The following is a 27,655-nucleotide window of genomic DNA, read 5'->3' on the forward strand; positions in this document are numbered from 1 at the left end:
GGCAGCTAAACTTATATGGCAATGTTGACGTGTATATTTACCGTTTCAAAATTAAAGAGTACATTTTAAATAGTCAAACCTGTCCCCATCCACCTCTGCCTCCATATTGGTCCCATAAATGTCGGGGAGCCAAGTGGGACTTTTACAGGACAAGTCAAGATTTCCCCTGCTTACACATTTTCTTCATCATATTTATAGTCTGAACTGCTCAGGTTTATGACTGGTTCACTTTAACAGTGCAATTCTAGCATGTGCTTTTGTATCATGAGGATTTTTTGGAAAACAAAAGGAGATTAATTAATGTGCGTGTGTGGCCAGCTCTCAGGTCGATGTCAGACAAGCTATTGAGTGATACTCTAGTCTGTATCACATGGTAGGGAATCAAGCTACCCTTTCTTCTACAGCTGTTCTGCAGTGAAAGCTCTGCATACCTGGTTTTACTGAAACCAGTTTTTTTGCATGGCTTCCAGGCTTGTCTGACATCACCTACAGTACATGTGACATCACTAGGATTGTGCCTTTAGCATGAACTCTGAGGTGATCTCTCCAAAATCCTTTACATCTTCTGAAATCAGCATTTCAAATGTACTTTGATGTTGACCAAAGCTTACAGTGCAATAGAAAAAGCCATCATTTTTTCCTCTCCTATGGCTTGGCATCGGATTATGGCAGTGGTCATCCATTGCAGGGAGCTATGCAATTCTTTAGCTTTTCTAGTGGCTGGAGCAGAAGGCACTTTGGCTGTCACATAATGTCCACAAAAAATTCACAGGGGTTTCCCATGGCCTTCTGGAAGGACTGCCGACTTCCGGTCAGTTCTGGAGGGATGTTGCTTAGTTCGCGGACTGGAGGACCACCCGGCGGACCGCTATTGTACACCTTGCCCCCGATCTTTGGCAGGCTGTAAAGCGGAGGTAGACCGGGGGGCCCATGAGAGTGGTGGCTGCTGCGATGACTACGCTCGCTGTGTGCCGCTGAGCCGTGACTCCGGTTGCTGTGCTGGCTTAGTGGCCTCTCGCTCCTTTTTCCTCCACTGCTGGCGGCACGGTCAGATCCGCTACCACTGCCAGTGGACTTACGGTCCTTCTCTCGACCGGATGATCTCTTTCCCTCTCGGTTACTGCGACTGGATCCACTGCTTTTGCTGCCTGTGCCAAAAAAAGATATTATTATTACAGAACTCTAGACAAAATGTTTTCTGGCTTTCTGGATATAGTGGGACACTGCTAGAACCTCTGTTGGGTTTATACTGATGTCTGTGCCCCAATAAGCTTCAAATGCTACCTGGATATTCAAATATTTACAAACATATTCTGAAGCCCTCACTGACCTCTGTAGTTTCAGGCATCCTGGAGTACCTCATCCTCAAATTTTATAGCAGAAGCACTCAAGTCATTCTCTGAGCAGCTCATCTCCAATTTCCCCCCTCCCAAGGCTAACGCTCTGTTTATATTACAAATTAGAGTCACTGCAGGGAGGATGATTTGTGAACCTCAGTACTTCCACTGTGAATCTTTCAGCATTTTGGCAATGTCTACTGATAATACACCCCCACCCATGTATACTAACCTATCCACTCTGCATTTTTACCACCCATCTGTGTTGGAACCCTTGCTTTGTTGCTCTAATCATGTAACCTTCCCCATGTGACAGTCAATCGCCAAGCCAGAAAACACGGTCACATGGAGAAGGCAGTGGAGTCATCCACTTGGGTACACTTCAACACCATCTGCAGCTCAGCTCACACTGTTCCCCTTCCCAGCAGTGACTCCGCAGCCTTCCAGACTTCTACTAGCCAAGATAAACATGGAGAAGATGGAGCTGAGCTGCTGGGAGAACAGCTTGGACAACTTCAGTGCTTCTGCTGTGAACCTTAGTTTTTTTATGATGTGGGTTTAGTAACACTTCACATCACATCAGTAAATGTTGTTCATACTCGCTCAGTCTCTGAGATTTATTTTCTTTATTCTGCAATAAACCTGGTTGATTCTGCTGCACTCTATCTCCCCTTTCTGTTCATGTCCCCAATTCAGCTATAGATTTTGCAGCTGTGGTGGCAACTCTGCACATGCTCAGTTTTCAGTGCGTTTCTATGCTGAGCATTATCTCCCCCATCACATCTGAGCAGCCCATGTGACTATAGAGTCACACATGTGGGCATATACACAGTGGTAAATGACAACCTACTCCCTCCATGTCTCCTCCCCCATGCCACTAACCAGCTAAACACAATTCTGGCAGGATATTACACATAGATTAATGGAGGCTTCCACTCCCTCTTATTCTAAGACACAGGTTGAAGGGGCTTGACACAGACTGTGATTGGGAGAAATCCACCAATACCATGTTATTGCCAAAAATGTAAGATTTGATTTCAAATATATTTGTATGACAAAGAAGCTCCTCCTGCTCATGTTTCCCTGCAGACAGGCTGGGAAAGATCTGGGTCATGTGACAGTTGTATATTGATTAGGGAAAAGGTACTTAGATTGTTTTATTTTATTAAAATAATTTCAGTGCCATTATCCATATACAGAAAAGGGACAATGTAAATTAAACAGTGTAGGTTTAGTATCACTTTAAGGAATCGCTCCACATCCAAGTCATTAGGAATATAAAAGAAAGAAAACGATTACCCCCAGACGGGACTTTTAAGGCCAGACTCCAATATATATGTAAAATTTAATTTATTAGATATTTTCACCAAAATGGGTAAACACTTGTTTACAGAACAATTCTGGATGTTGGATTACAGAAATCTTCTGGAACAGTCAAAAAATATGTATAATAAGAATAAAAAACATATAAGAAGTAGTGATAAAGTGACACCTGGGGCACACGTCCCATGTGTGGACCCAGGAGAAACAGGAAACAACAAGAAAATAATGAAATAAAACCTTGTGAAAACACAATACAATAAGATTTAAAAAACACTCTGTAGAGAGCAGTGGAGAAATGCCCGACGCGTTTCTGGTCTGTTGGTGGAGCAACAGACCTTCATCAGGGGCCACAGGAGTGTATGGTTACAAGCTTTTTTTCTCTCGTTTGTGGTAAACAAAGGTTTGAAAATTGACCCTCAAGTTTTCGGTTTAGGATGTCCCCAAAGCCGACTTATGGGGTCTCATGAGTAAAAAAAGGAGAAAGGGGAGGGATGGCTCCAACTGATCCCAAACACACGGTGTCCCAAATGTAGGGCTTGTTAGGGCAAAAGTGCAGCAGATCAGGGGGTTATTTTGAGTCCAATGCGGACGATCCTCTTAGGGTTGCTCGGGGGAATCCCGAGCTGTGTATATGGAGAGGAACCTGGTGCCAAATGCCGTGGTTGGGGTATTGTAATGCCAGCGTTACTCCCTTCAGCTCGCAGGGTGCTAGGAATATAAAAGCAGCTTGATGTAGCTTAGAAGGTCGGAGATGGGTTAGAGCCATCTCACCAACATTTTCCAAATGCATCTCAATTGCAAGCTGAATGAAAATTAAAAGCATGCTGCATTTGCCAGTTTAATCGTGTTAGTATTAACTCCACCATAATCATATACATTATACTTCATTCAGCATTTGCTTGCCTGGATGGAATCATTGTCTGGGCTGTACAGTGCATTCAGAAAGTATTCACAGCACTTCACTTTTTACACATTTTGTTATGTTACAGCCTTATTTCAAAATTAATACAATTAATTTTTTTCCTCAAAATTCTACAAACAATACCCCATAATGACATTGTCAAAGAAGTTTGTTTAGAATCATTGCAAATGTATTAAAAATAAAAACCAAAAAAAAAAACACATGTACATAAGTAGTCACAGCCTTTGCTCAATAATTTGTTGAAGCACCCTTGGCACCAATTACAGCCTCAAGTCTCTTTGCGTATGATGCTGCAAGCTTGGCACATCTATTTTTGGGCAGTTTCTCCCATTCTTCTTTGCAGGACCTCTCAAGCTTCATCAGGTTGGATGGGAAGTGTCAGTGCACAGCCATTTTCAGATCTGTCCAGAGATGTTCAATCGGGTTCAAGTCTGGGTTCTGGCTGGGCCACTCAAAGACATTCACATTGTCCTGTAGCCACTCCTTTGTTATTAGGGAAAACTTTCTCTGTCGACTTATCTGGGGTGGGCAGCAATTTCTCTCCACCATATGTGTTTTGTCCCTGTTGCTCCTTTGTTATCTTGGCTGTGTGCTTAGGGTTGAAGATTAACCTTCGCCTCAGTCTGAGGTCCATAATGCTCTGGAGCAGGTTTTCATCAATGATGACTCTGTACATTGCAACATTCATCTTTCCCTCAATCCTGACTAGTCTACCAGTTCCTGTCGCTGAAAAACATCCCCACAGCATGACACCACCATGCTTTACTGTAGGGATAGTATTGGCCAGGTGATGAGCAGTGCCTGGTTTCCTGCAGACATTGTTCCATCAGACCAGAGAATTTTGTTTCTCATGATCTGAGTGTCCTTCAGGTGCGTTTTGGAAAACACCAAAGGTGGGAAACAGGATGCACCTTAACTTAATTTTGAGTGTCAAGGCAAAGGCTGTGACTGTTTAATTTTTTTATTTTTTAATACAATTGTAAATATTTCAAACAAACTTCTTTCATGTTGTCATTATGGGGTATTGTTTGTAGAATTTTGAGGAAAATAATGAATTTAACCACCTAAGGACCCCTTCACGCCGATTTACGTCGGCAGAATGGCACGGCTGGGCTTAAAGGGCAACGTACATATACGTTGATGTGCCCAGCCGTGCCATTATGCCGACGTAAAGCATGCACGCGACCCGGTCCGAAGCTCCGTGACCACGGCCGCGGGACTTGCGGATCCGATCGCCGCTGGAGTCCCGCGATCGGTCCCCCGAGCTGTAGAACGGGGAGAACTGTGTGTAAACCCGGACCTATAGCCGGGTCCTTTAGCTGCCTAAAGGTCCAGGTCTTAAATGGTTAATACATTTTGGAATAAGGCTGTAACAGAACAAAATGTGGAAAAAGTGAAGCACTGTGATTACTTTCCAGATGCACTGTAACTCCTATTCTGTGATATTGTTCCCCAGGTTACAAAGAAATGGTAAAATATTATTGCCAATTAATCTTAAAGGGGGAGTAAACTCCCTTGTATGATTTAACCTATAGGTAAGCCTATATAAATGAGGCTTATCTATAGGTACAGTAAATATCTCCTAAACGTGCTAATTGTTTTACTGTAGATGCAGCCGGTAACGTCACTGGTGCATGCGCTCTGAAGGAACGACATACCCGCGCCATTCCTTCAGAGCTGTGCCGCAAACAGTGACTCCCCCTGCTCTTTATTACTAATCTACCAAACAAAAGTCAGCTATACATACACCTCCAATGGTTGGATCATAACTCTCCAGAAGATCGAGGGTCAAACTTACTTGCATTTATGTTCCAAAATCAAACACGCAAAAGTTTTCTTAGTTCAGAAACAGCGAGATCTATGTTATAATTGCCTTGCTGACATACAGGACATTATATAACGGAACACTGACTGCAAGAGATACATGCACGAAAGACACATGAAGCAGAGGTAAAGCAGGACATGCGTGATCATGCACGTGCCCCAGGGCCACCTGGACTGTCATGTATTTTAGTAAAGATCCCTTAAACTATACTGATAATCACTGTTGGATATGAAGTAGAGCCTTTCCTATCATTGGCATGGATATTGTAGAGAAAATGCTGGGATGCTGCTCATGTTCCAAGTCTTGTTTAGCAATGTGCTTATTAACTACAGTATGTTGCAGTGCCATACACAATATAATCTGACTGTACAATCAACTTAAAATGTTATCAAAACTATGTGATATGAGAACCTACCTAATTTAGCCAAGGCATCTATATCAAATCAGGCAGGCCTTTGCACTATATATACAGCTGTATTTACTCTGCGCAACTTATAACATCCAAGTGAAAGATAGAACACCATGTAAAAAAAAGAATCCCAGAGTTGGAAAAAAAAATAAGAATCACCCCCTTGTGTCAATATTTTGTTGAACCAACTTTTATGCAAGGACCTTTTTCTCCTTCAACCAATGTGTGGTCATTGTCATGTTGGAAGGTAAACCTTCTTCCCATTGACAACTTTCTTGCAGAGGGCAGCAGATTTTCCCTCAAGAATTTGATTGTATTTTTCCCCGTTCATTTTTCTTTCTATCCTGACAAGTGCTCCAGTCCCTGCTGCAGAGAAACACCCCCATAAGAGGATATTACCTCCCCCATACCAGGATATTACTTCCCCCATGCTTTACTGTAGAAATGGTGTTATTTGGTTGGTGAGTTGTATTGGATTTCTGCATATTTTTCCATGTGGCGTCGGGATCTTCAAGGTGCGTTTTGGGAAAGCTCAGTTTTGACTGCACGTGGTCTTTCTTGAGGAGTGGCTTTTTTCTTGCAACGCTCCCACACAACCCATATTTGTGGAGAATTTGTGATAATGTTTTCACATGCACACAATGAGCACTCTTTGTGATAATTTCCTGCAACTGCTTCAGAGTTGTTGTAGGCCTCTTGGTAGCCTCTCTGACCAGTTTCCTCCTGGCTCCGACGTCCTGATCCAAGGAGGGTCTGTCTGTGTCGTACCAAATACCTTCCACTTCCTAATATTAGACTTCACTGTGCTTCTAGGCATTGATAAAGTCTTTAAATTGTTTTTGTATTCATCTCCTGACTTGTGCCTGTCCACAACTTTATGCCGAGACCTTTTTGCCAGTGCCTTGCCACCCATAGTAAATTGTTTGCTTCAGTTGCACTATCAGGGACTGACATGCTCCAGGAAAGCTCTTTTGATGGTGAGCTAAATCAAAATGATAATAGTTGAAAGTGAAATGGCTTTGTGTGCCATTAGCTATGCTTGATTAAGTATTTTTTAGGGGTGAAGTTGCACTGAGTAAATACAGCTGGATAAAACAAAAAAACTTAGTCTGTCTTCATTTCAGGCTGCAAAGCAACAAAGTGTAATTATTATAAAGGGAATGATTTTTTTTCTATACCCACTGTAGTTGTTGGTAGAGCTGAAGGAGGTTGTAACGTGTGAGGTGAGCTTTACAGTTCAAACGAACATAGGCTATTTATAGGTAATTTGTTATCTAATAAACTACATACCACTGTGATCGGTCACTTAAAACTGCACCTAGTTATTTTTCTAGTTATCACTTGAAGATTGCAATTGGCTGCATTTAATTTAAAATGTAGTCATTGCACAGCTCTGTACAACCAATCAGCTAACTGCGATCCTTCTAGAGAAGTGAATGGGTGCAGTTTTCAACAGCTGCTTGTGCAACCAAAAATTGTCCTAGTAGTTTGGAATGTATACCCTTTTGCAGGGCAACAGCTATGCCCCTAATTAACCTGATCCGCCACTAAGCAGACACCTTAAATGGAAGCTGGCCTTTTCCAACTCCTGGCTTGCAGTCTAGGCCCCTTTCACACTGGCTGTCCGATTAGGTCTGCCTGTCAGATTTTAAGGTGGACCTGATTGGACCCTCATGTCTCTTCTTTGGAGCAGCAGATGTCAGTAGACACCCGCCGCCATCTGATCCGATCCTGTCTGCCAAAAATAGATGGATGGTGGTCCTAATTTCCCTCCGTTTGGCGAGTCAGATTGGATGGCAGCCTGTTAATATCCGATTGCTCCATAAAGGAGAGCAGGACTGTGTCCATGTGCCCCCTGAGCAAGCAGATTCCGCTAAGTGGACATGCCCGTGTGAAAGAAGCCTAACATTTGCAGTGAAGCTGAATACATTTTGCTTCACTGCACTCAAACTAGTAGCCTGGGAGTCAGGGAATGGCAGCTTCCATCTCCCAAGCGTCACATACACAAATTTTGATTTAAAAGAATCCTGTACTGTGAGAATTATGCAAGCTACCACTGCTAAGCTCCTAAAAACACCTGTTATCTGGCTATCTAGTAAAAGTTCATGCTGTATACATGTTCCAGGTTAGTCACAGAGTGCTGAAACCACTGGATCAGCATTACATCCAGACACCTGGTTTTATCATCAGGAGAGGCCAGCAACAGTATCTGTGTTTCTCTCAGTATAGGTTTCCTTTAGGTGGCTGCATCTTTAGGGGCAGATCCACAAAAGCATTACGCCGGCGTATCTCTTGATACGCCGCGTAATTTCAAATTTTGCGCGTTGTATCTTTGTTTTGTATCTTCAAAACAAGATACGACGGCATCTCGGCTAGATCCAACAGGCGTACGTCTTAGTACACCGTCGGATCTAAGCTGCAATTTTTCGGCGGCCGCTAGGTGGCGTTTCCGTCGAATTCCGCGTCAAGTATGCAAATTAGCTAGTTACGGCGATCCACGAACGTACGTCCGGCCGGCGTATTTTTTTACGCCATTTGCGTTCGGCTTTTTCTGGCGTATAGTTAAAGCTACTGTTATGAGGCGTACTCAATGTTAAGTATGGCCGTCCTTCCTGCGTAGAAATTTGAAATTTTTACGTTGTTTGCATAAGTCGTTCGCGAATAGGGATTTGCGTAGAATGACGTCACCGTCGGAAGCATTGGCTTGTTCCGGGTTAATTTCAAGTATGCGCACTGGGATACCCCCACGGACGGCGCATGCGCAGTTAAAAAAAAATGTTGTTTACGTCGGGTCATAAAACACGCCCCCATCACAGCCATTTGAATTCCGCGCTATTATGCCGCCAAAGATACACTACGCCGCCGTAACTTACGACGCGGATTCTTTGTGGATTAACAAAAAAAAAGTACGTTACGGCGGCGTAGTGTATCTTAGATACGCTACTCCCGGCACATAAATGCACCGCTGTACGAGGATCTGCCCCTGTTCGGTCAGGTGTGACCGAACAGAACAGTATTTCTAAGTGACAAATTCTGAAAATAACCTGAACCATTTTAATGCGTTGGGTGTGCTAACCCTTCTGTGAGCCGCACTTAGAACTGTCTTTGTATCCCAAAGCAACCAATTACGGTTCTCTCCTTTATTTTCTAACTTGCAATAGAAATAGAAAAAGGTCTGCTAGAGATAAACGTTATTTCCTACCCGCTTGTTTTTAGAAAGATGCTGGGTGTTTTGGTTTTTAAGTACCAACTTGTTCAGTTAAAAAACATTTCATAACAGGAGGGGGGCAATTTTATTATGTTTATTTAACGAGTGATTACCTAGAAGCCCCTTGAATCAATAAACAATGCTCAAAGTGAAGGAATGGTAGTATCAAGAATGGCCACCAGGTGGGGATATAGCTCTCTGTATTGTGTCTTTGCAGTCTACCATATTCCTATATATTTGGTTGTCTTTAGGAAGTGACCCCAGAGTGTTCAACACTTCAAAAAACATGGAGTTCTTGGGTATAAAAAAATGTCTGAGACAACTGTCTGTGTTGACCACAACAATCTATCAAATTCCACCTATCATTTTAATCTAAATTGCAGCTGATTAGCGTGGTCAAGCAACGCAATAACTTGTGTTTTCAAAAACTAGCATGTTTTAGGCTATGGGCGAAATCTGGACTTGGTCATGCATGGACCTTAGCCTTACCTGGCAATCTATAGTTGCTGCCTAATTTTCTAGTCTGGCAGGTACCAGCTGTTCTATGGCTTTATGTGGATGAAGAAGTTAGACACGCTGGGGGAGATTTACTAAAATTGGAGAGTGAAAAATCTGGTGAAGCTCTGCACAGAAACCAATCGGCTTCCAGGTTTTATTGTCAAAGCTTAATTGAACAAGTTAGAAGCTGCTATGCACAGCTGCACCAGATTTTGCAATTTCCAGTTTTAGTAAATCAACCTCACCGTCTTAAAGTGGTTGTAACCCTAAAAAAAAAAGGAGAGATCCTGTTCCCTTATAGCAGGTTAAACAGCACAGTGCTTGTGGTGTCTAACTTGTCCTTCTTTAAGCTGTAGAAAACCCGCCTGATCATGCCAGTTCCTGTGCCCCCCTTTGTGTACTGACCATGGTAATCATGGCTGCTGAGCCCTTTACTGATTACTGTGGTCAGTTTACGTGCCTCCGCTTGTCTGCTCTCTCCCCCTCTCCACCCGCCTGTCAGCTTTTGTGTGTGTGTCTATGTGAGCCGTATCTGCCACTGAATCCCCCCCCCCCTCCTGCCGCTATTAGTAGAAAGGTTTAAAATAATGTCACTGCCAGCCCCTCTCTTTTCTTCAGCCATAAAACACAGTTTTTTAAAACAATGCCTCTAAATAACTTTTTTCACATATGTTCAGGCCGGTCATGTAACTCCCGGTCACTCTCCTCCTCTGATCCAGGGCTACAGCGGGAGGGGCTGAGCGGCCAGCACGGCAGTCACGTGACCTCCCTGGCTGACGTCAGAGGGAGATCTTGGCCCCTCCCGCTGTAGCCCTGGATCAGAGGAGGAAAGCAGTTGGGAATCATGTGACTGGCCTGAAGAGATCTGCAAAAAAGGTATTTAGACGCATTGTTTTGAAAAAACACTTAAACCTCGTACACACGACCGAGGAACTTGACGGGCGAAACACATAGTTTTCATCGTCGAGTTCCTTGTTAGGCTGTCAAGGAACTCGACAAGCCAATTTTCTCCATTCCCGTCAAGGAAATAGAGAACTTGCTCTCTTTTTGGCTCGTCGAGTTTCTCGACAGTTTCCTCGACGAAAATGTACACACGACCGGTTTCCTCGGCAAAAAAATATCTCCCAGCAAGTTTCTTGCTGGTTTTTGCCGAGAAACTCGGTCGTGTGTACGAGGCCTCACACTGTGTGTTATGGCCGAATACAAGAGAAGGGGATGGCAGTAAATTACTTATTTAAAGTTAAAACCACTTTGGTGGATGCTGAAGAATTTAAGTACCTGATAGTTTCTTATATATCTTGGGGGCTTGATCGGTCAGTTATCTGTGTTTGAGTTCCTGGGCCTATTATGAGAGGGCTCCCACTTTCCATGTTAGAGTTTATGTTTATTTGATATAATGGAAAATGTAACAGGAGGTTCTGGAACAAACAAAGGTGAACAGGAACAGCCAAAACTTTCAGGTGGACAGGTACAGAGTCTGGAATCCTGGCAAGGAGCTCTCACTTTTGGAGTATCCAAGACCTATAAGTGGTCGGGCTAACTCAACCCACTAGATGCTGTATGTGAGTGGATTGGCACTTCAATGACCTGACTGAGTGCAACCTACAGTAAAGAGTTTCATACCCAATGACACTGCCCCACCCACCACACAACATGAGAAGCACCAAGGCAGACTCGATTATGGGCGTGCATTTAGCAATGAGCCCTCACATGGTTCTTCTGCTACCCAGTGGACTGTTGGAGGGAGGTTGGGAATGGTCTAGGTGGGTGAAGGAAGGGCCACAAGGATCCAAATGGACATGCTTGGGCTCTGGTCTTTGGGCCAGAGATTTAAGCTTACCGAATGACCTAGATTCCTCCATTCCTTCCATGCATCCTTCAGTCTAATGCTTGTTCAGCACAAAACAAGGGAATAACACAGTTACTATCAGCGAGGCATACAGCAGGGGATAAAGGAGCATGTTACTGTACTGAATTATTAGAAGAAAGCACATGACTGCAAATCCGTAGCTGCCTACACATTTCCATAATCCTGGAGCTGTTCTACTAAAGCAGATCTACAAAAACATGCTTATTTAAAAAGGAAAAGAGCCTTGTGTAAAGTGCAGTAACCCCCAGCAACCAATTGCTTATTATCCTTTATTGATTTGACATGTTAGAATTGGCTGCTGTTGGTTAATGTGCTTTGCACAACAATACTAATGCTCTTGACACTGTTTCATTTTATAACGCTATAAATGTATTGTATGTGGACAGCTAATAAGCATATTTTTTTGACTATATATGCTTCTTTGTATTTTTTTTTTTTTCAGTATCTCCACTAGCGGTTTTGATTTCTTTAATCTGTCTAGCCTCAAAGCCCAATTTGCAGTGTGAATGTTCATGTACACTGCTACGCCTTTAAAGGGCAGCACTGAACCACCAGGAGTTCCATGAGTAGACATCAAGTGAATGCTTGTTCTATTCACAAAACAGGTTGACAAATGATGGCTACGCTGAATTTGCTGCTTGTGGAGTGGCAGTCATGCAAGCACATAGGACAAACAAAAAAAGAAAGCATGAAAGGCAGGCAACGAGAGGAGGGGGTACCGGAGAGGCCTGTTCTACTTACCTTCGCTGTGTTGGCTTCCTGCACTGCCACTGCCATAGCTGAATCCTGGCTCTTGGTATGTTGAGGGGTAACAAGGTGGCACTAGAGGGTACTGGTACGGATAGCCCTGGCTCAGAGGCCAGGGGGCGCCCGAATGAGGGAGAGGAGCAAGTGTGTCCTGATCAGATGTCCCACTGGATCCATCGTTAAGATTCAGTGCCGCTACATCTGATAAGCAAATACAAACGATTTGTGTCAGTTATATCATGGAGAATAATGTTACAGTTCCTGTTTAAAGTGTACATGTTGCCGTCTGCCGCTTTGGTCGGTACAGCAATAGTCAGGATAATGAGATTTACTGACTAAACATGAGACATTACACTGCTGAAGAACAATGTTGTACTTCTGGTAATTATGAAAAATGTTTACAAATGACACACTGTACTGAATGATGAAAAGTGATCGGTGCCTTCAACATATCCATTAGTGTAACTGCATATTTCCTGGTCTTCATTTCTTTATGAGAATGTTTTTTTTTTATATCTGATAACAAGCTTTAATTACCAAACAACTCCGATGGAGCCCTAATGCAGGATACACAGTAGACTGAGAACGGACAACTCAGATGTAACAAAAATGTAATGTATACACTGACCTTACAATGTATACACTGACCTTACAATGTATACACTGACCTTACTGTACATAAATGAGTAATACTATGAAACAGGATGAGATGGAAAAATGAACATTTGGGAAGAACTGTATGCAGCCAATATGAAAATGGTACCCAACTTAATTAGTCTTTCTGTTTTCTAATTAACCGGTTAAGACCCGGACCATTATTCAGGTTAAAGAAACACTAAAGGTTATTTTTTTTAAAATAACAAACATGTTATACTTACCTCCACTGTGCAGCTCGTTTTGCACAGTGTCCCCTAACCCAGTCTTCTGGGGTCCCTCGGGGGGCTGTCTCGGCTCCTCTTCGCAAAAGCTTTCCACCTTCATGCGAGCGAGCTCACATGGTGGAAAGCTTTTGCAAGCGCGCTCCTGTGATACAGCGGCGGGCATAGCCGCCGATTGTATCACTCGGCCCCGCCCCCCGCATCATCCGCTGTGATTGACAGCAGCGCCAGCCAATGGCTGCGCTGCTATCAATCCATCCAGCCTTGCCAATCAATGGCCAGGCTGGGAACCAAAGAGGATCACGTGGACGCGCGCGGGACTTTCGAGGGGTCAGGTAAGTAAAACGGGGGTTCGGGGGGGGGCGGTACCGTCGGATGTTTTTTCACCTAATGCATAGGATGCATTAAGGTGAAAAAACATCTACCTTTACAACCCCTTTAAGGACCTTGCCCCTTTTTGCGATTCGGCACTGTGTCGCTTTAACTGACAATTGCGCGGTCGTGCGACGTGGCTCCCAAACAAAATTGGCGTCCTTTTTTTCCCACAAATAGAACTTTTCATTTGGTGGTATTTGATCACCTCTGCGGTTTTTATTTTTTGCGCTATAAACAAAAATAGAGTGACAATTTTGAATTTTTTTTAATATTTTTTACTTTTTGCTATAATAAATATCCCCCAAAAATATATAAAAAAAAAAAAATTTCCCTCAGTTTAGGCCGAAACGTATTCTTCTACCTATTTTTGTAAAAAGAAATCGCAATAAGCATTTATCGATTGGTTTGCGCAAAATTTATAGCGTTTACAAAATAGGGGATAGTTTTATGGCATTTTCATTAATAATTTTTTTAACACATCGGACACTTTTGACACATTTTTGGGACCATTGTCCTTTTCACAGCGAAAAGTGCTATAAAAATGCACTGATTACTGTGAAAATGACAATTGGAGTGAAGGGGTTAACCACTAGGGGGCGCTGTAGGGGTTAAGTGTGACCTTATGTGTGTTTCTTACTGTAGGGGGGTGGGGCTGGATGTGTGGCGTCAGTGATCGTCGTTCCCTATATCAGGGAACAGACAATCACTGACACTGCCACAGAGAAGAACGGGGAAGGTTTGTTTACACTCACCTCTCCCCGTTCTTCAGCTCCTGTGACCCGATCACGGGACACCTGCGGCGATCTGGTCCGCGGGTCCCGGAGCTTCGAACCGGGTCGCGAGCGCGCCGCCGGCTGGGCTCTTAAAGAGGATGTATATATATACGTCCATGTGCCCAGCCGTGCCATTCTGTCGACGTAAATAGTCGTGCGGCGGTCCTTATGTGGTTAAAGTGCAACTCCAGGGAAACTGCTATATAAATATGTGATATGATTACTGCTCTACCTGCCATAATTTGTAATTTTGTCTGGCCATTCTTGTAATGCAGAGTACGAACACTCTGCTACAGCCTGGTTTACCATTACTGCTAACCAGGATGGTTCCCTGCTCACAGAGCACAGGTGGTAATGCTGATCTACTGATCCTCTCCCCAGTGAGGAGGATCGACTGGTAACATAACAAGCTGAGCTCCTGGATTAGAATGATGAATTACCTAATCAGGAACTATGGGCCTGATCCACAGCTGCCGAGCGCAACGTAACTTTTCAGAGTTAAGTTACACTGCCGCAAATCTCCCAAGTTAGGTGCCGATCCACAAAGCACTTACCTGGAAATTTGCGGCGCTGTAACTTAACTCCATTCGGCGCAAGGCGTTCCTAATACAAATGGGCGATTCCCATTTAAATTAAGCGCGCTCCCGCGCCGGACGTACTGCGCATGCTCCGTCGGGTAACTTACCCAACGTGCATTGCGCTAACTGACGTCGCTCCGACGTCATTTGCTTAGACGTTAACGTAAATGGCGTCCAGCGCCATTCACGAACGTCTTACGCAAACGACGAAGAATTTCAATTTCGACGCGGGAACGACAGCCATACTTAACATGGCTTAAGAGAGCTAGGGCTGAGCCCTAGTTTTACGCGGCGGAACTCGATGTAAACGACGTAGAATTAGCGCGACGGGCCCGTCGGAACGTTCGTGGATCGCCGTAAGTGTTCATTTGCATATTCTAGGCCGGCCGCAATGGCCTCGTCACCTAGCGGCCGGCCTAGAATTGCATCCTTAAGATCCGGCAGTGTAATTCAATTACACCTGTCGGATCTTCTCCCTAACTATGGAAAACTGATTCTGTGGATCAGTTCCATAGTTAGGACCAGGGATACGACGGAGTAACAGCAGTTACTCCGTCGTATCTCTTTTGAGGATTTGGCCCTATGTGCATCATATATCTAGCTATGCAGAGTAGAAACTGTGTACAGCAAAGCATAACAAATCCTTAGGCTGGTAATATATACACTATATTACCAAAAGTATTGGGACACTTGCCTTTACACACACATGAACTTTAATGGCATCCCAGTCTGAGTCCGTATGGAGTTGGCCCACACTTTGCAGCTATAACAGCTTCAACTCTTCTGGGAAGGCTATCCACAAGGTTTAGGAGTGTCCCTATGGGAATGTTTGACCGTTCTGCATTTGTGAGGTCAGGCACTGATGTGAATGAGAAGGCCTGGCTAGAGGCTCTGCTCTAATTCATCCCACAGGTGTTCTAGTGCTTCTGTGCTTTTTTTAATAGAGTTGTAATACTTACCTCGCTTCTTGCCCCAGCAGGCTTCCGTCATTTATGCAACTGGTCCCTTGCAGCTTCTTCTATAAAGTGGTCCTGGCCACGGTCGTACAAAGACAAAATCCCTACATTGTACGTGAGAACAGGAAGGGACTGCCCACAACGCAGACCAGGGGAGAATGCAGGAGTGAGGAGTAAGGCAAGTATTACACCCAGAGCTTGTGCAAGCATTTTTGACACCCTAGGCATAACCTCATATTGCCGCCCTCATTGGCTCCACCTCTGACCCCACCCCCTTTGCCCTGCCCATGTGACAGAAGGCGCTGCCATACAGGAAGCATGAGCTCTGCTTTCTCTAGTGCTGGCTCCAGTGCTGTGCTGCACCTCTAATTACACTACCGGTTGGACTGAGTTAGTTACATGCTGCAGCCTGCAGAGTAGGCAAACCTGGAGGGAAACCAGGGGCCTGGATGCCCCTAGACAGCAGTTCACCCTGGGCGGCTGCCTAGTTTTCCTAGTGATAGCACCGGCCCTGATTACACCTTATTCCTCATCCGGTAGGGTTAAACAGCGTTTAACTCTTGCAATGTGGGGGAACATTGCAAGGGTAGATTTTAATACTTGGGTATTAGAAGTGTTTTTCCAAGACCTGAAAGTTTTTTTCAAGAATTCCTCTAGGGTAACAAGTTTGAGATAAGGCTGTTTTAAGATGTGATAACCTGTGTGCTAGTCTTTTGTGAATTGATTTTTCCATTAAAATTTTTTTGGTATGTGCTAAAATATCACAAGAAATATTGCTTGTGGTAAAGCTTTCTTTAACTGACCTCCCTGACCCAGGGCTGGACTGGGACAAAAATGTGGCCCTGGACTTCATCCAGACTGGCCCACTTTGATAGGTCTCTCCCACAGCGGCCGGACAACTCCCGCTCCCCCCGGCCACCCAAGCCACCTCTCCCCCTTCACTAGCCGTTTTACTTTATTAGAGTAGAACGGCTGGTACTGGTACTCTTATAGGCAGTACCAGTGGGGAAGCTAGACATTATTTCTCCCGGGGGAAAGAATCAGTTTGGTGTCTCCCCCCCCCCCCCTCATGGGACAAGTTTAGGCAGAAGTGAGAAACTCCCAGGCCGCTGTCACTGAAGCCGGCCCACTGAGCCATCGGCCCACCGGGAAACTCCCTGTAGTCCCAATGGCCAGTCCATCCCTGCCCTGACCCCTAGTGTTGTGGAACCACAAGAGAGTCCTTTTTGTCAGCCTGCTTGTAGACATGTCAGAAATATTTCCATACCACATAAGAATTATTCAAATGCAAAAATAAAAAAGTCTGCAGTGAGCAAGAAATAGCACTGTTGCCATAATAGTCACATTCTTCAGGCCTGGCAATGACCTGACTGGTTGCCATTGGCAATAGCCCAATTTTTTCTCTACTCTGACTCTCATAGTTTCAGGTCACAGATTTTGGGACAGTGACCACGATCCATCTCCTAAAGGCTGCATACAGGTTGATATGGCACATTCACTTTCTGCCTGCCTCTCAGTCCTCACACCGTTCATTACTACATCATGATACAATGCAGGCAGCATGTGATACTCACTCCCACACAGGTCTCCAAACACATAGTAGCACTGCTCTGAGAAGGTGATCTTGTTTACTGTGTGTCTGAGGTAGCCGTGCTTTAACATGCTGCTGGCATATTTCCTGGCTTCCCGACGCTCCTTAAATCCTTCTACATGTGTGTAGAGCCAGTCCACAACATCCGCCCCTGAGGAGACAGGAAAAGCAAAGGTCAGACTGCAGCAAAGGCTTCTGGGTAACTGGATACTCCAACAAGCATAATATAGAGTGTCACCACTGATTTTAGAGGCTTTATTTTTTGATGCAGGCTGTATCGACTTCTCAAGAACAGGAATGGTCATAGATGGATGGAAATTTGTCCAGTCCCTGCTGAACCGGCAGAATTTTAGTCCATCTATGGCCAGCTTTAGTGCACTGTGGCAAACAAAAACAAAAAAAGAGTGTTTTTGTAGGAACTTCCATAATACTCCATGTCCCCACAAGAATGAAGTCATAGAGAAAGTGAAAACAGCAAATGGTCGAGATATATACAGGAAACCTGTCAAGATAGAACCACTGACTTTTTTTATTAACGTGTAATCTCCAGGATGTCATCCTTCTATTGTACATAGTCAGGTTGAAAAAAGCCCATCCAGTTCAACCATAAAAAAAATAAAAAATAAAAAAATTAAATATCATACAATCACATATGCCAAGATCGTACGATTTTCATTTAATCAGTACAGTTTTTGTCCAAAAAACAATGCAAATACATTATATGACTTCCAAACTTTTACTCGTACAAGAATTTTTGTACTTTAGTAACCTATTCGCTTTAAATATGGAGACTAGCATGCAAATAAAATAAAGAATGGACGATCGTTCGTCTTATAATCTCATCGTATGTACTAGGCTTGAACCATTATAGTTTTCATTTACAGACAACTATTTTCCATCCGTCTGGAGGATGGGATCAGATGAAAACGGACAGGCGATCTGTTTTCACCCTTTCACCCAATATAGGAGAGCGGGGCTCTGACAGGTCCATCTCAGCACAGTTAACAGAGACAGACCTGTCATCCACCCGCTCAGTGGGGATCAGCCGATCACTCCCTCCTGCTGAGCAAGCGGACAAACCCGGGTGAAAGGGGCTTTACACAACCATTATAATCAGACAGGGGTTATCTGTTCTAATTATATACAAAATTAATATAAATAAACTGAACTGGAGTTTGACAAACCAGATCTCAAAATGTGTGCCTGGAGCTGTTCTTTTGAAGTAATGATGAAATACTAAAGGTGATGGGATCACAAATAGAGACAAATAGGCTGTGGTGTTGATTTACTAAAATTGGAGAGTGCAAAATCTGGTGCAGCTCTGCACAGAAACCAATCAGCTTCCATTTTTTTATTTTTTATCAAAACTTAATTGAACAAGCTGAAGTTAGAAGCTGATTGACAACCAGATTGCAGCAGATTGGCTGCACCAGATTTTGCACTCTCCAGTTTTAGTAAATCAATCCCAGTGCTGGTAACAATAGTTAGCCCTTTGCAGACAATGTCATGGACGCGCTTTGAGAACATCTATAGAAATTAATGCTTTACCTGCCACTGCTCTATAAATTCACAGACACCGGAGACCTCACACAATGACAAATAGGCACACATGTACAGCTGTGTTGCTCATTGTATGCAAGTGAAAAAGGATCTGTGTATGTAACTGATATAGGCTAACCTTCAAGCCTCTATTAACTTACAACCATTTTTCTGGAGTTTGACTTTAATTACTGTTGGTCACACTTGTTTAACTTCTGACCCTTAGAACAATGGTTTGCAGAATAGTCAATAAGGTATGCAGAAATACCATTCAACTCAACCGTTGCAAGAACAGCCATGTAAAACCAGACACCTATGATATAGCCATGACCCACCCTGGCTGATACCAGAGGGCACATCACTATTCCTAAAGTGAACTAATCTTTGAGTGAATGAAGGTTTCAAATTGTAAGAATTTTAGGCTCTTTGGTTGCTTTTTCTGTTTAAGCGCTTTTAAAATAAGCAGATTAACTATAGCGGGGGTGCCCAACCTTTTGAAGAGCAAAGGTCAGCTAAGCGACTTGGTAACCCGTTGCGGGCCACAATGAGCAAAGCAGGTGGATGGCAGCCCACTCTACTCTATAGAGCCCACTCTACTTTTTTTTTTGGATCGGATTGGAGGTAAACGGACATTTACAGTGGGGATCGAAAGTTTGGGCACCCCGGGTAAAAAATTGTATACATTTGTATTAATGTGCATAACGAAGCCAAGGAAAGATGGAAAAATCTCCAAAAGGCATCAAATTACAGATTAGACATTCTTATAATATGTCAAAAAAAGTTACATTTTATTTCTTTACTTAGGATGCATAATTAAATAGCTCTGCACATTTAAAAAGCACAGAGATTTGCTTTACAATGTCCATTGCGCTCCACTGGTTTGGGCGTCCAAAGCTAGTGGTGAGGGATTTAAAAATAATAATCGAATGGGTACTCCTCAATTAACAGAGTTCTCTGCTGTGTAAAGCTGTAAAGGTTCAGTTTATGCATGTTATGAATGGGCAACAAAATATGGGCTGTGGTATTAAGTAATATGGTAGATTATAATGGAGAGCAATTAGCGATATCAGCTTTCTGATAAAACTTGGCCCTTTATTTATTTTTTCACCTGTGCCCAGCCTCCCTCCCAGTCTTATACTCTCTTGTCTGTGATCCAGCAAAGTAATGGCTGTGCAGCTGTTTCGGCACTGTTATACAACCTCTTCCTCAGAATTGCCTCAATCGGGTCCAGGCATTTGATATCTGGCAATGAGTAGAGACTACACCACACATGCATGGGCGATGTGGCAATAATTCTGTGGAGGTTTAGCAACATGACAGTATAGGACTGGGTGGCAGGCAGAATTGGGGGTTTCAAAAATGAGTATAATTGCACTAAAAGTGCAGATACACTTTAATCTAAAATCTGCAGATGCATATCAGGAGTCATGACCCAGTTTTATTTCTATCAAATATTAACCACTTAAGGACCGCCTCATGTACATATACATCAGCAGAATGGCACAGGCAGGCACATCAACGTATATATACGTCCTCTGCTTGACGTGGGTCGGGGGTCCGATCGGGACCCCCCCCCGATACATGCGGCGGTCCCCGTGGCTTCAGGAGCGATCCGGGACGACTGTGCGGCTATTCGTTTATAGCCGCTCCGTCGCGATCGCTCCCCGGAGCTGAAGAACGGGGAGAGCCGTGTGTAAACACGGCTTCCCCGTGCTTCACTGTGTCGGCGCATCGATTGCGTCATCCCCTTTATAGGGAATACACGATCGATGACGTCATTCCTACAGCCACACCCCCCTACACTAGTAAACACATACACAGTGATCCCTAAATGTTACAGCGCCCCCTGTGTTTAACTCCCAAACTGCAACTGTCATTTTCACAATAAAGAATGCAATTTAAATGCATTTTTTGCTGTGAAAATGACAATTGTCCCAAAAATGTGTCAAAATTGTCCAAAGTGTCCGCCATAATGTCGCAGTCACGAAAAAAATTTGATCGCCGCCATTAGTAGTAAAAAAAAAAAAATGCAAAAAAACTATCCCCTATTTTGTAAACACTATAAATTTTGCGCAAACCAACCGATAAATGATTATTGCGATTTTTTTTACCAAAAATAGGTAGAAGAATACGTATCGGCCTAAACTGAGGGAAAAAAAAATGTTATATATGTTTTTGGGGGATATTAATTATAGCAAAAAGTAAAAAATATTGCATTTTTTTCAAAATTGTCGCTCTATTTTTGTTTATAGCGCAAAAAATAAAAACCGCAGAGGTGATCAAATACCACCAAAAGAAAGCTCTATTTGTGGGGAAAAAAAGACGCCAATTTTGTTTGGGAGCCACGTCGCACGACCGCGCAATTGTCTGTTAAAGCGACGCAGTCCCGAACTGTAAAAACCCCTTGGGTCTTTAGGCAGCATTTTGGTCCGGGGCTTAAGTGGTTAATTATTTTTTGTACATTTGGAAACACAGACTGCAATAAAAAAAAACAATCTACTAAGTATAATAGAGCCACAAATTTTCACAGCTTTTACAGTAAAGATTCCTTCCAGCATGCTATAGTAACTCAAGGGTGCCCAACCAGTGGCCCAGGGGCCACATGTGGCCCACGGAGCCCTCTGATGTGGCCCGCGACCTCCTGCTCTGGGATGGAATAGAATACTGTTATTAAAGGCAAGTTTATTACTAAAATCACAGTGTATATATGGTCATATCTGTTCTGCAGTGGTTACTGGGCTGCTTTCAAACTGATCTGCAGGTGCAGAGCAGTGCACCTGCGGGTTACCTGCGCTATGCCATAGGCTCCTTTGACACGGTCAGCTCTAAGGAGTAGCAGATGTACAGTGGGGATCGAAAGTTTGGGCACCCCAGGTAAAAATTTGTATTAATGTGCATAACGAAGCCAAGGAAAGATGGAAAAAATCTCCAAAAGGCATCAAATTACAGATTAGACATTCTTATAATATGTCAAAAAAGTTAGATTTTATTTCCATCATTTACACTTTCAAAATTACAGAAAACAAAAAAATGGCATCTGCAAAAGTTTGGGCACCCTGCAGAGTTAATATCTTGTACTGCCCCCTTTGGCAAGTATCGTAGCTTGTAAACGCTTTTTGTAGCCAGCCAAGAGTCTTTCAATTCTTGTTTGAGGTATCTTTGCCCATTCTTCCTTACAAAAGTCTTCCAGTTCTTTGAGATTTCTGGGCTGTCTGTCACGCACTGCTCACCACTAGCTTTGGACGCCCAAACCAGTGGAGCGCGATGGACATTGTAAAGTAAATCTCTTTGCTTTTTAAATGTGCAGAGCTCTTTAATTATGCATCCTAAGTAAAGAAATAAAATCTAACTTTTTTTGACATATTATAAGAATGTCTAATCTGTAATTTGATGCCTTTTGGAGATTTTTCCATCTTTCCTTGGCTTCGTTATGCACATTAATACAAATTTTTACCCGGGGTGCCCAAACTTTCGATTCCCACTGTAAATGTCCGTTTACCTCCAAATTGTTTAATTGCCATATAAACAAAGCATACCTCAGAAACATGTGCTACATGGTTGAACCATGTATCATGTTTCTGAGGAATTCTTTGTTCATATGCCAATTAAACAATTTCACAATTTCTCCTACCACGTGTCTTATACCGCACTTAAAGTCCCAAAAAACCCTTTCTTATTTCTGATTTAGGGAAGGAGGTGTGTGTTATCATGCACCTCATTTAAAGTCCCAGAACCCCATTGCTTTCTAAACGTATAATGACTGATCAAGTGTTGATATAAAAGGATGAGAATGACAGCCCTGGATTTTGCACCTTTAAAACACATCAGCTCACACATTTCTGCCCTGACAGGTTCCTTTTAAAGGCCATATAAAAAGGCAGAATAATTTCCAATAAAACGCACAATTAGTCAGGTTTGCTCTACACCTTAGCATGGTGATTCACACAACAATGTTCAAATCCCAAAATTCTATATATCCTTAATCAGCTATGTTTAAGAACAGATAAAAGCACAGAAAATGTGACCATTTTAATGTAAATTAAACCCATACAGAAAACCTGGCAATATTATAATAATTGTAAAGCACAAAGGCAAACTTACCTATAACTGCATTGGATATCGTAATTTTCAACCACATTCGGTCTCTTATTTCCAGACCTGAATCTGGCAGTTGCATCACCTTCACGATTGTGGCCATATCACTCTTTACAGTCAGGGGGGAATCTTCCTGTTCTGCAAATATTAGGAATACAAAATACCTTCATTTCAGAACTTACTTTCTACTGCAATTAATGAAAGGGGAAAGAAAATCTAACCAATCATATTGCAGATCATATTTTTTGATGATGTACACTGGAAAATTAACATTTGTCTGGCTGCTGTTGGGAAAACAACAGCCATAGCATATGAAAACTTTCATGTAAATCTATAGATGTTTAAGAGACATTTTAACATTGCACTAACAAGGATATTGCACTCAGTGTAATGCTGTAACTACAGATGGTGCAACCCCACCTGAGACAAGCCTGGATGGTGTCTGAACTCTCAGCTCTGTTGCTTATTAGTGCGCAGCTCACTATGAGGCCTCGTACACACGGCCGAGTTTCTCGGCAAAAACCAGCAAGAAGCTTGCTGGGTTTTTTTTTTTGCTGAGGAAACCGGTCGTGTGTACACTTTTCGACGAGGAAACCGAAGAGGATCTCGTCGGGCCAAAAAGAGAACATGTTCTCTATTTCCTTGACGGCAATGGGAAAATTTGGCTCGCCGAGATCCTCGGCGGCTTCGCAAGGAACTCGACGAGCAAAACGATGTGTTTTGCCCGTCGAGTTTCTCGGCCGTGTGTACGCGGCCTCAGTTTGAGTCATTAGAAGCCTCTAACTGCAAGTGACTAAAGATGTAAGTAGAAGGATAACAGAGGTTTGGATTGCAGCTAAGGCCAGTGCTTTTGATAGGACCACAGAGATTACCAAGTCATATCCATATATCCTATATATAGTCATCAACTTGAGTAAGTAAGTGGCTAACGCATTTCTCCTGAAAAAGGAAAAAGCATGTGCGGTAAAGCTGTAAAGGACGGGGTTGTCAGGGAGGTAATGGAGTGGGTACGATATCTTACGTAGGAGTTAAGACTAAAGCAAGGGCTGCAGACTAAACCATAGCGTCATGGCTAAAATCTTCCACCAAGACCTAGGTAGGTCAGGCTAAACCACAGTCTGAATAACATGCATAGGATTCTGATGTACAAGCAGTTTGATCACAAACTGGATGCACCTGTACATGCTGTATTTGCCTGACCACACAACCCCTAACACAGTTGAATAAATCCAACTCTAAAAGCTCCAACCCCAAGGGTAGAATTTTTTAAATAAATTGTTTAAGATTTTATACAGATCAGATACGTAGAAAAAGGCACACAAAAGGCATTCCGTCAATATCAAAAGCATTCAGTATAACAAGGTGGACACAAAGTTGCCAGTAGCACATAATAAAAACAACCAAGATCAGGGGCCGATTCATAAAGACTGACCACGTAGGTTTTAAGACAGGGTAATGGGCATCAGCTGCATCCAATAGAGCTGCATATCCTATTTTTCATAAGGAGGAACCAAGCACGAGTAGCTGAGGTTCATCAAGGTGAGGTTAAGAGAGGAAAATCAGAAGAGAGGCCCATATAGTGTGAGTGCCTATCAACAATAGAATAGGAAATTAAGAGCTAGATTATAGAAAAGTATTACAACAAAGGAGCTGAAGAGGGGGAGAGGAGGAAAAAAGAGGGAACGAAAGCACATGGGAACCCCTCGGGAAAGCCAACCACTCCATACTCTCATGTAAAGTCAGTGGACAATATGAGGCCAAACTACGTGAAAAATAGTTAACGGCCGAGGACATCAGCACCTGGTTCTCAGGAAAAAAATCCAAAATCAAACCAACAGAACCAGATTTTCGGAAAAATTTGCTTCTTCCCATTAGCAAAGCTACAATTTCTTCCATATGGGAAGTTTCCTCAATCTTACGTAGCTAAATGCTGATCTGGAGTGCTACTGTTTTATTTTCTATAGAGTGGGGATACACACTTTAGCAGCATTTAGCAGATATATCAACAGAGAACGTATATAAAATGTTGTCGAAAGTGGAGCGAGGTGTAGAAGAAAGGTTGTTGGGCCAGTCCCCAAATTGACATATGTGTAAGAACACCTGAGGCCCCGTACACACGGTCGGACAAAACCGATGAGAATGGACCGAGGTTCAGTTTCATCGGTCCAAACCGACCGTGTGTATAGCCCATCGGTCTGTTTTCCTTTAGTCCAAAATTTTAAAACATGCTTCAAAACCGAACCGATGGACCGCTGCCCGATCGGTCCAAACCAATGGTTAGTACAGAAAAGCATTGGTTTAAAACCCGCGCATGCTCAGAATCAAGTCGACGCATGCTTGGAAGCATTGAACTTAGTTTTTTTCAGCACGTCGTGTGTTTTACGTCGCCGCGTTCTGACCCGATCGGTTTTTGAACTGATGGTGTGTACACACATCAGACCATTTCAGCGGTGAACCGATGAAAACGGTCCGTTGGACCATTCTCACCGGTTTGGACCGACCATGTGTAAAAGGCCGTATCCATCAATGAAACATTTAAATAACTTTCCTATCCCAGGGTTGCCCTGCTAATAATTACTATATCTACAGCTCATGGTACATTAGCGGGAACAGTAAGTTGAGATGCTCTATTTGACAAAATTGTTTTAACTACTGTAATTATAATGCAATTAAATCAATAATAATACTAATAATGGCCAGAAAATAAACAGGCAGTGAAAATTGTAGTGTTCCCTCATAGATGGTCTTTAAAAAGGGCCCCCTTTTATTGGAGGTCAGTGAAGACCCCTGTCCTTAGCGGTGAGCGAAATGCTCCAATCCACTGGTGGAAAGTGAGAAAAGGGCACCTTTCATCTGCTGGTCAGACGTGGTAGGGCACCCAATACAAAAGCGGTCCGTGGGAAGAATGCTCCTTACATTGTTGGTGCATGGGAATGAATGCCCCTTTTTTAAGATACCTAAAAAGATCATCAGTGTAAGCGGCATCCTGAGATTCAGAAATTACCTGGGAAACTGTTGAAGGACCCTAGCAACCACTGGAGGAACCCAAGAGTACCACAACACCCTGATTGAGAAAGGTTGATTTACTGTCTATGTTGCCCATGCAGCTTGCTCTTGTGTTTTGGTGACATGTGTGCTTTAACCCTGCATACCTCCAACCAGGAGATTTAAATTAGCAGGCAAATAATAATGACATCTTTGTAGTTACTTATTGTACAAAAAGCTGCCTTGTTCATTAACGTGAGTGAACACGAGGGCTGCAATCAGAATGAGCAAAGGCTATAGCTACTGCAGGCTAACAATGTCACCAGACATACAATAGGTAATACAATACGATATCACCTCCTCCTTCAGACAGGTGACTGGACACAATGGACAGAGGGGTCTTCTTCAGGAAGGTGAAAGAATAAACTGCAGGGATTTGTTACCCGACTACCACTGAATGCTCATCCAATTGATTCTACTGATCAACAGTCTAGAGACTTGTTTGTTTCAGAGTTCTTTAATCATCCTTCCATTTGTGTTACTCTGCTGTAGTCCAAGGGAGGGGGCGAGCACGACACTCCACACCAGGGAGAAAGCCTCGCATTACTGTGTGGAGTTACAGACAGAAGAACAGGAAGTGAGGATTTCTCAGAAGAAATAAGGACATTTAAAAACAAAATCGAAGGATGAGGTAAGTGAAGGAGGACTGCACTAAGGTAAAGGAAGCTATTTAGGGAAAAAAAATCGTACCTTTACAACCCCTTTAACCCTAGTGGTTAACCCCTTCACTGCCAGTGTAATTTTCACAGTAATCAGTGCATTTTTATAGCACAGATTGCTGTAAAAATGACAATGTTCCCAAAAATGTGTCAAAAGTGTCCGATGTGTCTGGCATAAAGTCACAGTCACGATAAAAATCACAGATCACCGCCATTACTAGTAAAAAAAAAAAAAAAGTATAATAAAAATGCCATAATTCTATCCCCTATTTTGTAGATGCTATAACTTTTCGCAAACTAGGGTTGTCCCGATACCGATACTAGTATCGGTATCGGTACCGATACCGAGCATTTCCCAAGTACTTGTACTCGGGGGAAATGGTCCGATACTTCACCCGATACCTGGGCAGTCAGGTCGGGGTGGTGGGGGGAGTTAATAGTCTTCTCCGTGTTGTCTTCTCCCCCTCCATGCCGCTCTCCCCCCAGTGCCGTCTTGTTCCCTCAGTGCTGTCTTGTTCCCGCGTGCCGTCTTGTTCCCCAGTGCCGCCTTGTTCCCCCGTGCCGCTCTCCCCCGTGCAGCTCTCCCCCCGTGCCGTCTTGTTCCCCCGTGCCCCTCTCCCCGTGTCGCTCTCCCTTGTGCAGCTCTACCCCCCGTGTCGCTCTCCCTTGTGCAGCTCTCCCCCGTGTCGCTCTCCCTTGTGCAGCTCCCTCCCCCCCCCCCGTGCCGTCTTGTTCCCCCGTGCCCCTCTCCCCCGTGTCGCTCTCCCTTGTGCAGCTCTACCCCCGTGTCGCTCTCCCTTGTGCCCCTCTCCCCCGTGTCGCTCTCCCTTGTGCAGCTCCCCCCCGTGCCGTCTTGTTCCCCCGTGCCGCTCTCCCCGCGTCGCTCTTCCTTGTGCAGCTCTCCCCCCCGCGCCGTCTTGTTCCCCAGTGCCGCTCCCCCCCCCCGTGCAGCTCTCCCCCCATGCCGCTCTCCCCCCCATGCCGTCTTGTCCCCCTCCGTGCAGCTCCCCCCCATGCCGTCTTGTCG

The 27,655-nt window shown here is 43.7% G+C and overlaps 1 protein-coding gene across 6 annotated transcripts in view; it reads right to left on the bottom strand.

The window, feature by feature from the left end:
* Positions 1-260: 260 nt before the first annotated feature.
* The window catches only part of DVL1 (dishevelled segment polarity protein 1), a 226,872-nt gene continuing 199,477 nt past the window's right edge, over positions 261-27,655 (bottom strand). For 4 of the 6 annotated variants that reach the window (XM_040325863.1, XM_040325861.1, XM_040325862.1 and 1 more), the window contains 4 exons: positions 22,931-23,062; positions 17,274-17,441; positions 12,134-12,340; positions 261-1,148 (listed from right to left, as the gene is read on the bottom strand). In XM_040325863.1, the coding sequence (XP_040181797.1) occupies positions 745-1,148; positions 12,134-12,340; positions 17,274-17,441; positions 22,931-23,062 (911 nt within the window). In that variant the 3' untranslated portion in view covers positions 261-744. Of the gene's footprint in view, positions 1,149-11,362; positions 11,412-12,133; positions 12,341-17,273; positions 17,442-22,930; positions 23,063-27,655 lie in introns of all 6 variants that reach the window. The other 2 variants (XM_040325866.1, XM_040325864.1) reach the window with 2 other exon arrangements.

The sequence above is a fragment of the Rana temporaria genome, chromosome 10, assembly GCF_905171775.1.
Source record: "Rana temporaria chromosome 10, aRanTem1.1, whole genome shotgun sequence".
NCBI classification, from domain to species: domain Eukaryota; kingdom Metazoa; phylum Chordata; class Amphibia; order Anura; family Ranidae; genus Rana; species Rana temporaria.